Source organism: Lissotriton vulgaris, chromosome 11 (genome assembly GCF_964263255.1).
Source record: "Lissotriton vulgaris chromosome 11, aLisVul1.2, whole genome shotgun sequence".
In the NCBI taxonomy this organism is placed as follows: Eukaryota; Metazoa; Chordata; class Amphibia; order Caudata; family Salamandridae; genus Lissotriton; species Lissotriton vulgaris.
Window position 1 is genome coordinate 753569588 of NC_141699.1, and position 16530 is coordinate 753586117.

Below are 16530 nucleotides of genomic sequence, written 5' to 3' on the forward strand. Positions count from 1 at the left end.
TGAAACAAATGTTTTGGAGCTCCAAACCTCCACCAAAAAACTTGAGGAGCAGGTCCAGCAGCTCGTCCACCAACACAGTCAGATGGCCCTTAAACTCGAGGATCAGGAGGGAAGAGCTCGCCGCAACAACATAAGAGTGGTGGGGGTCCCGGAGGGCTCAGAAGAATAGAGTGTGGACCTCTTCCTCGAGGATTTAATCCTCAACTACCTCAAACTGAAACGGCTCTCCTCCCTCTTCACGATTGAGAGGGCGCACCGGGCACTGATTCCCCAACCGAAACCTGGGGCGGCTCCCAGGACTATCATCGCAAAAATCCTCAACTACACAGACTGTGACACAATCCTACAGGCAGCCCGGACACAAGGGGACCTACGCTACGAGAATGCAACAGTCCGGTTCTTCCCAGACTTTACACTTAAGGTCCAACAAGAGCGGCGCTCCTTCGATGGGATCAAGAGGGCGCTACGAGAAAGAGGAACCAAATACTTGATGTTTTTCCCGCAAAGCATAAAATCGTTGCAGATGGAAAGTTGTTGTTTTTCACGACTCCAGCGGAAGTGCAAAACAGGTTGGATAAGGCGACCAGGCAGAGATCAGCAGCGACCCGAGGAGACAACTGGAGAGACACCCGCGCCCATTCACCGGGCTCAGCGGATGGCAGGTCGGACATAGACAGGCGGAGTCAGCGATCCTGGAGATCAAGGTCCAGGAGTCCGGGGACACCCGTTTTTTTGTGGTGATGGACTTATGGACCTGCCCCCCCCCCCAAAATGTAATGTATAAAACTTTACTATGAGGCGGCGGGCGGGGGTATGTCATGAGATGCAGGCCCGGCGAGACTTAGGGGTCCTCAAACTGACACCTTCCTTTGATGGGTGGGGCAGGCTTCCGGCAGCCGGATTCTGTGCCGGCAACAGGTAACAGACACACTGGTTCATCCGGACCAATCGTGCTTCATGCCACTATCCAGAAAGATGCAATAGTGGTCTCGCTAGACGCCACAATGGCATTTGACTCGGTCGAAAGGCCATACCTGATGGCGGTCCTTAAAAAGTTGGACTTCGGCCCCAAATTTATCAGATGAGTGGGAATTCTTTACACAGAACCGTTGGCCCAAGTGGTAGTAAACAATAACATTTCAGAAGTGTTGACTCTCGGCAGGGGGGACGTGTCAGGGATGCCCCTTTTGGCCCCTACTCTTTGCTCTGTCCCTCAAGCCACTAGCGGCCTGGATACGGAGGGATTCTTCCATCAGGGGACTTAAGTGAGCTGAGGGATGGGAGGATCAAACTTCACTTTATGCAGACAACATCCTTCTATATCTTGCCTCCCCCAGAAATCAATGAGGGTGGTCTTGGATATTTTCACAAATTTCAGGAGAAACTCTGGCTACAGAATTAACTGGAGCAAGTCGCTGCTATATGTCTTGCACAGAGACACCCCCCCTTCTGCTGAGGGACTGCCAGATCCTGACAGCAATAGACTGATTTAAATATCTGGGTATTTTCATCACAACCGATGCTAAAATCTGCTATGAGCAGAATCTCCTCCCACCCCTGCAGAGGCTCAAACGAGACACTGCTACCTGGAAGGCACTGCCACTATCTCTACTGGGACGAGCAGCGCTTTATAAAATGAAGGCATTGCCGCGTTCCTCTATGCCCTCCAGAACTTCCCAGACCCAGTTCCACCCAGGTTCTTTAAGGACATCGAAACCACTCAAAGAGATCTACTATGGGATGATAAACCGCACACAGCACTTCACAAACTAAAGCTCGGTTGGTAGGACGGAGGTATAGCACTCCCTGACATTACACATTATTACTAGGTGGCACATCTTTCAGCAATCAACCACTGCACTTACCATAATGTGGACGACCCGGGTTACAGGATGGACAAATGGGTACTCTCAGGTGGCGGCTTCACTAAAGCGCTTTATTCCAGGCCCAACAAATATTTACTGACAGGGCCCACACAACATTCAGTCCAACTCTGGCACATGGTAAATCGTAGCATAGGACGGGCCAAAAGAACTCATGCTTTCCACTCCACTGTGGAACTCCGAGTGCCTGGGTACACTGGGACAAACCAAGGTCATTGAAAAGGGGGACCTAATTGGGCTCTCCTGCATCGGGGATCTATGGGGAACAAGTGGGGTGGTGTCATTTGCTTCACTCCAACAGACACACGAGCTAGCAGCCTCAGAATATTTTAGATATGTAAAAGTCAGACACTCCCTCCAATCTAACATGCTGGTGGGGTCCTCTCTTCCAGAGTCTTCCCCTTAGGAAGATCGACTGCTGGATGGATACTTGCAGGACAAATCTATCTCCCTCACAAACAAAAAGCTAATACACAACACCCGAGACCCATTAATATCATTAAGGGAGAAATGGGGACGAGATGGCATGGAGTTGGACGACGAGGAATGGCAAGAGGCACTGTCCTCTCCAAGGGAGGTCGCTATCTCAGCCAAACTGAGGCTGGTCCAGTTAAAGATTTTACATCAAGTACATCTCTCTGGCCCTAGGCTGGTGTTGATGGGCAAGAGTGAGGAAGGGCTGTGTAAAAGAGAATGTGGCTTGGAAGGCTCCTTTTTGGACATTATTTGGGAGTGTGAGTTAATTCAAAACTACTGGAAAAATGTGCACAAATACAGTCTGGGGAGTGGAAAATCGACTCAAAGCCAAGAGATGTCTCCAAAATTTCTGGGACCCCACAGACCTCAACACCAAGGGCAAACTCTGAGCAACGCTTGGTCAGATAGTAGCTCACCCATCTATGGGGAGCCACCAACCCTAAGCACATGGAAGGCAGATATGGAATGGCGTGTGGTAAGGGAGAAGAAGGTATATGTAGCACGTGGCTGACGAAAACGATAGCGCTCTGGACTAAATGAAATGTTTATTGTGGTAATATTTGTGAGCCCCTAAATGTCCCCACCCTTGACGAACCATTGACACCTTGATATGTATAGATAGTGAACATCTATACATGTACTATGTAACTGTTTGATTTGCGAATATGTGACACTGCTGCAATTAATGATTAACTGTATGTGATAACATTTCCATCTCACTTGTTCAATAAAAAAGTTTACAAAAAAAAAAAAAAAATCAAGGCTGGCCCCGGGGGATGGGGTCCCCGGGACCAGTAGAGGCCTCAGGAGGGGGGTCACGCAGCCCCCCTCCTAAAAAATTAAATAAATGGGCCATGCCCCGGGGGATGGGGTTACCCGGGGCCGGAACTGGCAACTGGAGGGGGGCCCTAAGTGGCCCCATTCTTGGTCCGTTTTTTTTAAGGGGTCAGGTCGTGGAGGATGGGGTGCCCAGGGCCCAGAAAAGGGGGGGGACACAGCCCCCCTTCTAAAAAAAACAAATTAAAAAAAGACCGGCATTGTGCCGGAGGCCCCGCCCCCTCCCAGCAACACTCTGCAAACGCGCCCTGTGGGGCGTTTTAAGTTGGGGAATGAATTCCCTTTCAATACTGGGGGTCCCTGGGGGGAAAACTAGCCCACCAGGTACCTCCAGTATGCGCCAAAGTGCTGCCTTGCAGAGAGGTGTCCGAGGCCACGCCCCTTTGAACACCTCTCTGCAACGCTGCTCTGTGGCGCTTACTGGAGGTACCTGGTGGGCTAGTTGGACCCCAGGGGCCCTCAGGATTCAAGGGGACTTAATCCCCCAACTTGAAACGCACCACAGGGCCTGTTTGCATAGTGGAGATGGGAGGGGGCGGGGCCTAATGTGACATGTGTGTAAATACGCTGTGTGGCACGTTTTAAGTTGGGAATTAATTCCCTTCAATCCTGATGGTCCCTGGGGGCAACTAGCCCATCAGGTACCTCCAGTAAGCATCACAAGACTGCGTTGCAGAGAGGTGGTCCAAGGCTGCGCCCCTTTTTACACCTCTTCAATATTTGTGAAACTCCGAGTTTTCATGCATACACTAGAAAGCACCGAATTTAGTTTTTACAAACAACGGGCAGGGGAAGCAAGGAAATATAAGGCAAATTCTAAGACACAACTACTTATGACTGCATGTAACACGCAGATACCAAATGAACACGTAAATAAATGCCCCTTAAGTGTCCACTTGAAAGTTTGGTACCTAAAACCAACAACAAAAAACATCAACTCTGCATCCATCATGATCATCCGCTACTCAGAACTCTTGCATCGCGTGTTCTTTACAAAGCAATAATTTAGTGCTGCACACCCCTGACCCGCACATTAGTGGCAGAAATGCACCAGGTTGTGGGAGTATGCAGTTGACATGTACTGGTGTAGTGTCACAGCTCACAAGAGGCGTCAATATTTTTCTTCTCATGAATGATGCATAGGTCGAAGGTGAGATTCACAAATCATTTAGTTTATAGGTCTTGCTGTGAGCGCCTCCCTCCATAGTCTCCTTGCACTGCCCACCACCAGTGCTAGCTCTTCATACTTATTCAGGCGCTCTTCTGCAGTGATAATATATTAATCAGAGTCAAAGGAGAATTCAGGCCTGCTATGTTGTAAGAAGAGTTTTTACAGTTTGCACTTTGGAGCTGTGGCATCATATAGAACACAAACCTTCGCTGTCAAATATTACAGTTGGGCACAACGGAATTTGCTGCTTAATTTTGTATTATCTTCCGTCAGAAAACAAAAAGTCTTTGGGGGGAAAACAATGACAATATGTATGTTTTTATAAGATGGGTAGAACACTTGAAATGTAGCTTGGGATACTTCTCTAAATCAGGGCCCCCATAAAACCAGTATGGCCTGCCAAAACAGCATGTCATAAGGTTATATTTGTTATAAGTCATGTTGTGCAAAGCGGAGCTGTTGGAGCTATAATACACAAGATATGCTTTTGTACAGAAAAATGAGTTATGTTTTTGCCCAAAATTTTATACATTGTACTTTATTGACAGGTAACTTTAATAATGGTAAGAGACCACAAATACAATTGAGCAGCTACTTGCAAAGCTATTCCTTGGGCTGAGTCATGAAGATAAATTAATTTAAAAAGAAAATTAGGACCTAACAGGCAGACTTAAAACTACAATGAAGTGTCCAAGACAGAGGGAGGACTTACAAACGTGCAATCTTAAACACCTGGTACACAAAGCTGGATTGGCTTGCAGGGAGTACTCAAATTCTCTGTTCTGCTTCCCCTGCTTGTTGTTTGGTGGTGACATTCATTGGACAAAACAAAAGTGCAACAGACTGGAACATTTGCTGGATAAAATAAAGAAACCTGCATGCTCATGAATCCATATGGAAAACCAGACGAGACTGGGAACGTTGGGAGACATACTGATTGAAGCCCACATAAGCGACTCGTACCGAAAAGCAATACAACAAGCACAGTGAAACAGTCAAGAGGAATAGACACATAGTGAAAAATAATTGATTGTATTCGCTTCTGTGATGCTTTTGAGCCGAGCCATTACGTGGGCATGATGATTCTGAAAGTTCCTCAAATCCCGATATATTTGGAGGCCTTGTGGATTAAATAGAATGCACAGACTTTGAAATGGAAGCCCATTTAGCAAGTGCCACAGTCTTTAAACTATACAAAATGAATTCCTTGAGTGTATGCTACAGATTATAAGAAGCTATATTGTCCAACAGTTGAAAGACAGACTTTGTGACTATTCAGGCAGATGACACTACTGCTGTGCCATTAAAACACAGTCTGTATTAATCTTCCGGTACCTTGACAATGACAGTAAAGTTGTTTAGAGGTTCTATGGGTTCATACATCTAAACGACTGGTGCAGAAACCATTATTTCAGCTATACTCCGTGCACTAAACTTGATTTTTCCAGAACAGCCTCAAAAACAAAAACCTATTGCACAAAGCTATGATGGTGCTTCAGTAATTAGTGGAATCTTTAGTAGAGTACAAAAAAAGGTGTAGTGCCCCCAAACTAAACGTTATTATGCAACAAGCAGTGGCAAAGATATCAAAGGCAAAATGTTTCTTTTTGGATATAGTAGGCATGACAACATTCTTCTCACGTTCACCAAAAAAGTACAGAAATATTTCATGACATTTTGGCCAGACGGCTTCCAAAGTAATCCCCAACTCGTTGGAACTTTCACAGCCGAATATACCAATATAGGGTTGATCTTGAACAATGCTTTGACATCATAGAAGCCAGTGGTGACTTTGAATCCAAAAGTTGAAATGAGGTCAGTGACCTTGCTAGAACACAAGACAGAGGGTTTTCTTTTTTTGTTTTTGATTAACGAAATATTACCTCACGAACATATTATACAACCAGCTACAAAACAGATACTGTATTTGTGTAAAAGAGCTACCATTCTGTTTGTTACGAGCATGAACAAAGTCAGTGAAGGGATTGACAATTCAGACAGCACACTGCCAAAAGAATTTAGTTTTTCCAACCACAGAAAAATCAGCAGCAGTCTGGTCAGCCTTGCAAAGGCAATATGTGACAAAGTAACATTTTTCTTTCAGAAAGCATTTGGTGAGTGCCACAATACCACAAAGTGTCCAGTTTGCAAAATATGTTATTTCCTTCCCTGCTCAAGCACTGAATGAGGCTGTTGAAGCTTATCCTTTGGTCAGGAGAGAGAATCTAAGAGCGGAGTAAACTGTACTGAACGGAATGTGTATATATATGTGTCCAAGCAGGATACCGGGCGTCTCTCGCACTCTTACTCCCAGCTGGCAAATGCAATGCTTCAGAAAAAAAGGGGGTTACGGACACAAGTTTTCGTGGTATTGCAGGTCTTTATTTTTGAAAGCCTCTTCAGACGCGTTTCGGATATCGGAGTATCCTTGATCACTGGCGGAAACGCAGTACGCTTTCTGTTTTTAGACCATTTTAAAGAATTGCTTTCACCCGTGTCATGTGTAAAAATAAACATGAAGAACAGACTAGTGGCACTTATTGCATTTACCGAACAGTTATTGCACTATGGGCTGACCCAAGAGGATATTTAAATACATATTTAAATAACAGGGGGTGACTTGAAACTTTAACTGCATGAATGCGAGATCGTGTCTCGTATCAGAGCAAATTAAAAGGCATTTTCAATTAATAAAGATAAAAGAAAAACATCAAATTATATTGATCAGATATCTTAATTTAATACATTGTATATAAAATTGTGTATATAACATTCCTAAATAAATAAATACCATATTTACAGACAAATTATTTCTATAAATATTAAAATTCGCAACAGTTCTTAACATAATATCTGAATAAACTCATATACTACAGCACATTGTTCGCAGATCGGAGGAACTACAAACCCCAGAATCCATTGCACAGGTAAGTGCTGCTTGCGGTGTGTCCTTGAGGATTCGCGATTTTGTGGCAGCTTCACATAGTGACAAACAGTCTATATCCAGAGTTGGAATCACTGTATGCTTCCTCCCGTTCCCAAACGTTCCAGCCCCTCAATGTCAATTGTCAGGCGGGCAGGGGTTGAAATGTCAATGCAAATTTCAATCCGTCGTGAAGTCACAGCCTGCGTTGCAGCCTCCCAGAAATCCAATATCGTGAGAGGCGGGCACCGGGCTGTTGCAATAGCTTGCATTTGAAGAAAGCCGCCGGAGCAGAAACGAGATGGATCCCGGCCACTTTATAGAACGGGCTCTCTGTTGCGCGTATTTGGAAACTGCGCGAAACGCGTCTGAAGAGGCTTTCAAAAATAAAGACCTGCAATACCACAAAAACTGGTGTCCATATCCCCCTTTTCTCTGAAGCATTGCATTTGCCAGCCGGGAGTGCGAGAGACGCCCGGGAACCTGCTTGGACATTACTTTGCGCAAGTTGGTTGATTACACTTACGGAGCCCCTCCTCCGGAAGAGGCAACTGCCTACAGCCAGCATTGGACTCGCTATATATATATATATATATATATATATATATATATATATATATATATATATATATATATATATATATATATATATATATATACCACTGGTTCCATTTCTTTGCTCGCTTTAATTCAAAAACTTAATATGGAAATATCGCTACAGATGCAGTGGCTTTACTAAAAAATAGTCATTACCACTCCTATGATAACAGCAGAGTTGGAACAATGATTTTCCACATGAAACAGGAGCAAGACATTCTTGAGTAACACCATGATTGCAGAAAGTTAGAATGCGTTAGCAAAGCTCTCTATAGAGAGGGACCCTTTTAAGAGAATCCCAAACTTTAATGTTCATTTAATTGAGAAGATTTCTGCTATTAAAGACAGATGTGTTGATTTTATCTACAAAAAGCGACCAATGTGTGGTAATACCAACGATTCTTGGATGCTAGTCGTTTGTGACCTGTTCAGGTGTTCCTCATCTGCTGTCCTGATATTGGAGTCACAGGCGTATGCCTGACTTCAATCTGTCTAAAGTTTACCATATGGTTGCTCTGAAACATAAGAAAAATACTGGGCATTTGAGACATTGCAGAGTCCTTTATTTTCTGATTGTGTTTTAGCAACACCGCTCTCCTTAATTTTTGTGTGCGGATTGGTTCATACAGTTTTCTTTGCAAATGATATCCATCTAATCCAAAACACAAATAATTTTTGATAACTTTGTTCTGCTTGTCTATTACACTTGTACTTCTGATTGGTGGTGCTCCCAAGATTGTCCCCAAGACAAGAGGTTCTGCATGTAATTGTGGCTTTGCTAGGCCCCCACTTCTTCATAAATAGCAGCTGCATCATTTGCAATGTTTGTAAATGAATCAATTGGTGTTGATGATGTAGTAGACCAGCAAGGGGAACTAATGGTGTTCTATCGGAATGGGCTGATGTGATCATAATTCTTCATCCCCCTGAATGAGATGTACAATGCTACGTAGGGTACCCTATTGCCTTTTATTATTTATTCCTTTCAGTCTCATTGTGTTCTGTCCCACAAATCCCAATACCTCAATAGATTTCATTATTAAAAGTACATCAATAAACAAATAAATCTGGGAGTTGTCAGCATTGTTCTCTCAAAGTCTGCACCTACCTTTGTCATTACCATAAGAAATCTTGTTATTGATGTCATAACTACACTTTCACATTTGCTTTATTAACCTTCTTGCTTTCTCATATTTGCTTGAAAATGCACCAATTGCCCATTCTTTTTTCAAATATTTCTCCAGGGAAGAAACCCCCCCTCCCCCGACTGCCCGTATGATGGTCGGGTTTGCTATCGGGCACTCATCACAAACTTTTAAGCCTCACCACTTTCAAATGTCACCCGCCGCCATGGCTGTTACATATCACTGATGACATCTCAAATGATACCGGGAATTCTAAATATAGAGTATGTTTACTCCTGGTCTCGAGCGCCCGTAATTTCTAACTTTTAGGCAAGATAAGCAAGCTGACACAGAATAAAGTGCTGAATGTTGTGCTACAAAGACAGAGATCATTCTTAAAATGCATGGGCAACTAGTGCAAATTATAGAGTACAGTCATATTCTCACCGATCAGTTGGTACAACAAACTGAATTGCACTTCATTTATCAGAGCAAGGAAGAGCATGGGCCTGCGTTGCAAGTCTAACATTAGTATGGGCTATGAAGAACTGGACTTTTTTCCAGCAAAAAGAATTGCTATAAACAGGAGTTTGAAAACTTGTCAAAAGATCACTTGAAAGAAAATTGAGACATGAGTAAAATCCAGTCTTCAGTGTAGGAAAAGAAGGAGTTGGAGCATCAGTTGTGAAATTATAAAACGTTGCTTCTGAGGTACTGAGCTGCAAAAGGTGAACAGAGATACCATGAACCGAAGTGCTATTATCTTCACCACTGATATACACCCCAGAGCTTCAGGGCCTCCTGTCCATATTAAGGAAATACAGCAACTTCTCACCTAGTAATATCCACACCCAGTAGCGAACCATAAATGGCGAGTGCGGCCAGTACGAGTGTTTTCGTCATGTTCGATCGATGGATTCACTACGTATTTAGGGATTTCGGTCTGAACCCTCGGGTTCCATTTTGTGTACGGCAGCCATTTTGTGGTTGCTTTCACATAGGCCGATGACTAAGGCCGAACGAGTCTTTGGGACACGTACACCTTTAGCTGACTTCTAGATGACCTGAGCGAACTGACCTTGTTGCCTGAAGCTACCTTGCTAAGCCAGTTCCTTGTCCGGCAGCAGGTCGAGATAGAGATCAAAGAGCAGGACATTGTTGAGTTTATTGTACACGCACACACCCCTCTATCTTGCTTCACATCTGTTTCGGTTCCTTCTTTTATGGCCTGTTTATGGTTTGGGTTGTGGGCTTTTATTATGGGGTTGTCCGGCCTGTCCGAGCAAGAATGTTGGGCTTTCCCGTGTAATTGATGGTGGGCTGGACAACTGAAAAGTGGGGTTGTCGTCATGCAATACCTTTTGCAATGTTACCTACGATTGGACAAATCGTAAATAAATGGGTGTTTGTCAGGAATGTGATTTTTAGTATAAAAGACGATGTCTCGCAATACGAAAATTGAGCAGTCTCTAGCGAACCTACTTGTGTCGTACTTCGTAGACTTCTGTTCCTGGTTGCAGCCAATAAATTTGATCTTTGACGTCACCGAGAAGTATCCCGTGTCTCTGTATTCTAAGACAGGTGAACCCGAAGACATTGGGCGTGCCCCTGGCGCCGCTGGGTTCTAAAACCCGGTTCTTCACATTCAGCTATGATTGTGATTTGTAGGAGGAGCCCAGAAAGATGAGGTGTGTGTGTGATTTATTGTAAAGATCACAGTAGTAGAGGGATGATGTGTTTCCTTGTCCCGAGATGTGCAGGTTGTATATTGGAAGGTGATTCACTTCACTTCAGGTAGGGGCGTAATCTGGGGAGGTCCGAAAGTGTGCTCTGTGGAGATAGTGGAGGGGTCACGTCAGGTGTTGTGCAGGAGCGGAATGTGTATGGGTCATGTTAACTATTCTGAAGTAAAGAGAAGCCTGTGAGAGAGATCTGACATTAGGCATAGATGTTTGTGGTCTTTTGTGGAGAATTGTTCGATGGAAGGCCTTCAGGTAGAATTTGGCTTGGTATTTTATCATTACGTGTGTTGGGGCTGCTCTCGTATATATTGGTTATGTGCAGAGCCCAGGATATTTTTGAGTCTTTGAATAGCCACTTTTCAGTGCTAATTTCAAGAACAGTGGGTCGGCAATTGGATGCAGGAGTGAATTTTAGAGGTCCACACGAGGGCAGGAAAGAACATGCCTCCCTTTTTTCCTCTTGATCATATTGGCATTATTGAATTTGGGACTTTGGGAGCATGCATAGTTAGGAAGCTTGGTCCGGAGAAGATCGGGCACCTTGCCATGGTAGGTTCTCCAGGATTTGGGTGTAGATGGTATCTGGGCCCCAGAGTCTTTACAAGAAGTAGAACAGGTGCCCAGGAAAAGAGCATGGTCATATCAGAAAGAGGAAATATAAGCGATTATGGCGTGTAATTGTGGAGGTCACGTGAGGGAGTGGGCCAGGTGGGAGGTATGCAGCACGCAGTGTGGAGATTGTCGAAGCACGTCTGTACTGCTTTAATGATGTGGTTGTCTAAGTAGAGGGCTAGCAGGGTTTTTCACCGATTTGGCCGGAAAGGAAGAGTCAGTCTTGCCAGTTCAAAGTCAAAGTGCTGGTTACAGGCAAGGCTCCTTAAAAATATGGAGGTCTGTTTTTTTAAAGGGTGGAGTCTGGGATGGTGCTTGGACATCTGAATACTAAACTTGGTGTAAGCACTGGGTACGTGGTTTAGATCAGAAAATGGAAGAGTAGATACCCCAGTAGTGAGGAGTTAAATCTATATTGGTATACCAAGCTACGCTAAACGTGCAGATTAGCAAAATTAGGGGTGTCATGGCAGAGCAGAGGTGATAACATTAAGCACTGTGTAATTGGGCAAGTCACAAGGATGCTTTCTGAGCAGTAATGTGGTCGATTTTCAAAATAATTTATAAACCTTTTAATGAATGGATAGCAAATTTTGTATTACTCTCTAAAGTCCTTTGTGCTAGATAAAGTTGCAATGTCATACAATGTGGTTATTGAACAATTCCTCACAGAACTGTTCAACAATTGTTCAACACTTTAAAGTAAATATTTTGCTTACATGAATTGGGAAGTAGTCTCTGAAAAGTCTCCAGACAGTCCAGTTCCTAACCCACTCCGATCTTCTGCCGCCAGACTGAGGGGTGTCCCAATCCAGGTACAGCCATCCCACATACAAAGCAATCACAACCCAATAGCGCCCCAATATCAGCATCAGAAAGATTCCCACACAGCACTGTGCTGCAAGAAAAGAAACAAATGTGACATTACACAAAGGCTGTAGCAGTTTTGCAAAATGAGAAATATTTGTCATGATTCACTAAAACTGGCAAAACAAGCCCTAGAATGGTTCAATTACATCATTAGTAATCAGGAGTGATTAATAAACATAGACACACAGGTAATTGCTGTGTTTACCCCAAATGAAATGGAAACCTTTCACAATAAGACCAAACATTTCATAAAATAAAAGTCATTATATTTTGTTTTACTAGCATTCTTCGTGTGAACCTAAAATAACAGGTCTTTGAAAACTAACAAACATAGCTCTGGAGTCATTCAGACAGGTACTTCTGAGTGGATTGACTCGTTCTGTAATCTGGTGTGGCCTTCTGAATACAATCCCTTGAGTAAATTCTACCACAATTTGAATGGAGGTCAGCATTTCCAGAGAGGCATGAAATGAGGTAACAAGCAGTTTAGCTTCTAAACATCCATGTGCTGTCTGCTGGGAGGGGTATTGTTCACTATAAAGGGCTTGGTGCCCAGGCATTGCTTACCATTCTATAGCATCAAAGTCATTGTTTGCTGCCTTTTAATTGGCCAAAGTGTGTCAGGCGACAATTCTTTTTAAGTCTGTGGAGCATGGTCTAAGCACACATTGATTCATCTTAATTAGTTTCCATCCACTGCGATTGACATACTGTTTCTTCTTCCCTCCCGCCCTTCCTTGTCCGCCGTGCTTTTTTCGTCTCCTACAGACCCCTTATCTGCATTTCTTCTTACCCTCCCATCCTAATGTCGGAGGGAGTCGCCGTAGAGACCCCGGATTTTCAAATCTGGAATATCTTTGGTCTAAACCTTCGACAGTCTGTTCACCAGGGGAGTAACAAATGCCCCCGCAGCCCCCGAATTGCGGGAGGGGGGGGGGCGCTCCATGGGCCCCCTCACTTTAATAATCATGAAATAGTGCGCAGTGTGCACGGCACACTGGACACTGCAAGCCCAGCCTCAATAAATTAAGTGGTGCACACAGCACTACTCGGCACGTTCACCTGGACCCCGTCGGGCCTCAGAGGCTCTTCGAATTCAATGGTTGTGCACACGACCGGCCGGGCCACACGCGACCCCTTCAGCTTTGCTAGAGGCCGAGGCATAAAAGAGTTGAAATAAAAATATGGGCAGCGGAGAGGACCTGGAACATTCCAGAAATGTTTCTCTTACTTCTGGCGAACTGGAAGCTCAGTTCTGAAATCAGCTGCTTTAGCTTTCAGTAGGTCAGATTCTGCGCTAAAATAGTGAGCACTCGCTGGAAATTTGTGCTGAGCTGATTCCGCTGCGGCGCTGACTTAGAGGTGCGCGCGAGGCCTCTTTTTGGAGGAGGAAATAGAACCTGTGTGGTTTATCCTGGTACTTGACGTATGAAAAGGAAAGGAGTTAGGCTGAAGGAACCAACACATGAACCATTGCTTTCACTGATGATGCTAGTGTGTTTTATATAACGCTCAATAGCGCACTTCTGCCTTTTCTAAGCACTGTAACTAATAGTTGTAGCTATTATTTATTTTTACTCAACTCAATGATGGGTTGGCTGTGGCTGAGTTCAAACTTATGAAATTAATGGTGATGCCAGAAAGGACCATTAGCTCGCTGCGCTATCTCACAGGCAAGTCCTGACATCTATGTGTGTTACACATTCAGCCCAAACCTGGCTTTTTAGCTAGAAACCAGTTTCCTTCTGAGACTTCAAATTTCATTTTTAACTGCATTATAAGGGTTCAAAAATCTCAGTACGCATCTTACTGTTGGTAAAATACCTACAACTGGCAGAAGGTGTCACACATAACTATATGTGCATAAACACAAAATCGATATGATGCTCATACTACAAGGACATGATGAAATGGTATAAGGAACATAAGGGCACCCATTTTTTAGGTCTCGCCTAGACGAAAGCAAAAGCAAAGCTTTTGCTGTCTAGGGCGAGACAACTTATGTAATCACTTTTGGGGGAATGTGGACAGCAGACTGTCACGAGCTTCTCCTGCCGGAGATTGGACCTCGTGGGCGCGCACGCCCAGCCGGCGCCGTGCACATCCCCTGCCTGGTGCGCGCTGTTCAATGAATGAAACTGAAACTGGCTGCAGTGCCTCGCATCTCGGGCTCAGGGCAACAGCAGGGCATGGGCGGAGTCCCTCTCGAGGGGACTCGGACGCGGTTGGAGCCTCTCGGGGCTCAGATCAAAAGCAGGGCATGGGCGGAGTCCCTCGCGGGGGACTCGGTTTTTGTTGGGGGCCGCAGTGCCTCGCATCTCGGGCTCAGGGCAACAGCAGGGCATGGGCGGAGTCCCTCTCGGGGGGACTCGCAACAGCAGGGCATGGGCGGAGTCCCTCGCGGGGGACTCGGTTTTTGTTGGGGGCCTCTCGGGGCCGCGGCGGCAGGGCATGGGCGGAGTCCAGCTCGGGGGACTCGATGTTCGTTGAGGCCTCATGGCACAAAAAGTCTCGGCCTGGAGGGGAGGGGCGGGCACCAGCAATGTGCCAAGACGCCCCTCCTCTCTATTCGGGACTCACCGGGTCGGCTGGCGCTCGGCGGCGGCCCGGTCTCTCCTTCTCCAGCGGGGGCTCCCTCTTCTGCACGGGGGCCCCCCGCCATGGCTGGCACGGCATCTCCGGTCTCCCTCACGACTCGGGAGACCAGAGGACAACAGGCAAAGCTTCCGCAAGGCAGTGGGAGCGGACACACCTCTTCCCGGCCCCGCCCACAACCAGGCGGCGGGCCGGACATCTGCTTCCGGTGTTTTCCTCCGGGCTGCGTCGGTGATTGTTCTCTCGGCAAATGAGGGGGGGCATCCTCGGGGCACGGCACAACGTTGTGAGGCGCTTTACATCATGGTGAGCTCTACGCATTAGAAAGTCACACATTAGGACAAAAGGTAAGAGCAGAGAGAATCGATCCGCCACAGTGCTGTACAGCACTGGGGCTCTAGTATGGCAGCTCTTGTGAGAGCTGCGCTCACCGGTGCTCGGCTTTCATCTGATTAGAAACAAAATATATGCGCCAGCAGGCGGCATAATATCACAACATACAGAGATGCAAACACAGCCACTGTATGGATACATTCAGGCAGAACATTTCTGAGCAGTTGGTGGAAATGACAGCGTTCCTGTGGGCAAAAGTGATAAAAACGTGAATATTTCATACTGGCGGATCACACTGCTGGGCCTCGGGTGGGGGTGGGGGGGGGACTGGGGCAATTTGAACTGGCATCAGCAAATGCATTTCCCATCTTCAGCTGCCTGTATAATGAGCTGTGTGCGACTGCCAATCATCTCCCACGGCCCCGGCTTGCTCGGCAGCCAAACTGCTCCGCTCGCCAGAGAGAGCACAAAACACACAAGCCACCGCTGCCTGCCAGCCAGAGCATCTGCACTCACTGCCAGCCCCCACCTAAGCCCCCCAGCATCGGCTCCAACATAAATGTGTGTGTAGCATGCGAGCATGGGCGATGTGCGTGTGTGTATGCGGTGAGAGTGTGAGGCTAGCGTCTGTGTGGGGTGTCATGCAAGCGTGGGGGCTGCATATGTGTGGTTTGGTTATAAGGGGAAAATGAGGTACATCATGCAGGGACTGCTCCTCTGTAATGGCGGACGAGCGTAGCCCCACTGTCAGCACAGGATAAATAAAATGATAACACGTTACGTTGTTTTTATAGTTTATTATTAATTATAGTATTAATTATTTTAAAAAAATAAAAGCCATTGTTATTTGTAATATCAATACATCTAAGTCATGTAAATACAACACATATTGCATTACAAATGCTATAGATGTCACATTTTCGAAAGTTAAAACTATTGGCATTGTAAATGACAAAACTATTAATTTCGCTATTTTCAAAACCAACACATAAATACAAAAATTGTCATTTACAATACCAATAGCTCAAACTTTCCTAATGCGAGACCTATTGCATTGCAAATGCTTGTTTCTGATACCAACCATACTTTCACCCCGGTACAAACTTTCTTCACATCTAATATGTCAAGCTGATCCATATTTGCATCTTGGCCTCATATTTACAGATCATTATTGTCAAGTGAGTTGGCCCGATTCATTTGAATTGACAATAGACTACAAATCAGAGAATAGTCCAATCATTTGAATAAAGACCCAGGACTGGGAACCTGGTGTCCCATTGAAATGGAGCATAGTGATGTACCATATGAATAAGCACACATTCCTGCATTATAAGACTGAATCTAAATATCTGTAATGTGGCCACAC

General features: G+C 45.2%; 1 protein-coding gene across 1 annotated transcript in view; it reads right to left on the reverse strand.

Moving 5' to 3' along the window:
• The window catches only part of LOC147683459 (2-acylglycerol O-acyltransferase 1-like), a 295228-nt gene that overhangs the window by 170008 nt on the left and 108690 nt on the right, over positions 1 to 16530 (reverse strand). Inside the window, exon 2 of the mRNA XM_086943877.1 lies at positions 12086 to 12264. Within this exon, the coding sequence (XP_086800003.1) occupies positions 12086 to 12264 (179 nt within the window). The remainder of the gene's footprint in view (positions 1 to 12085; positions 12265 to 16530) is intronic.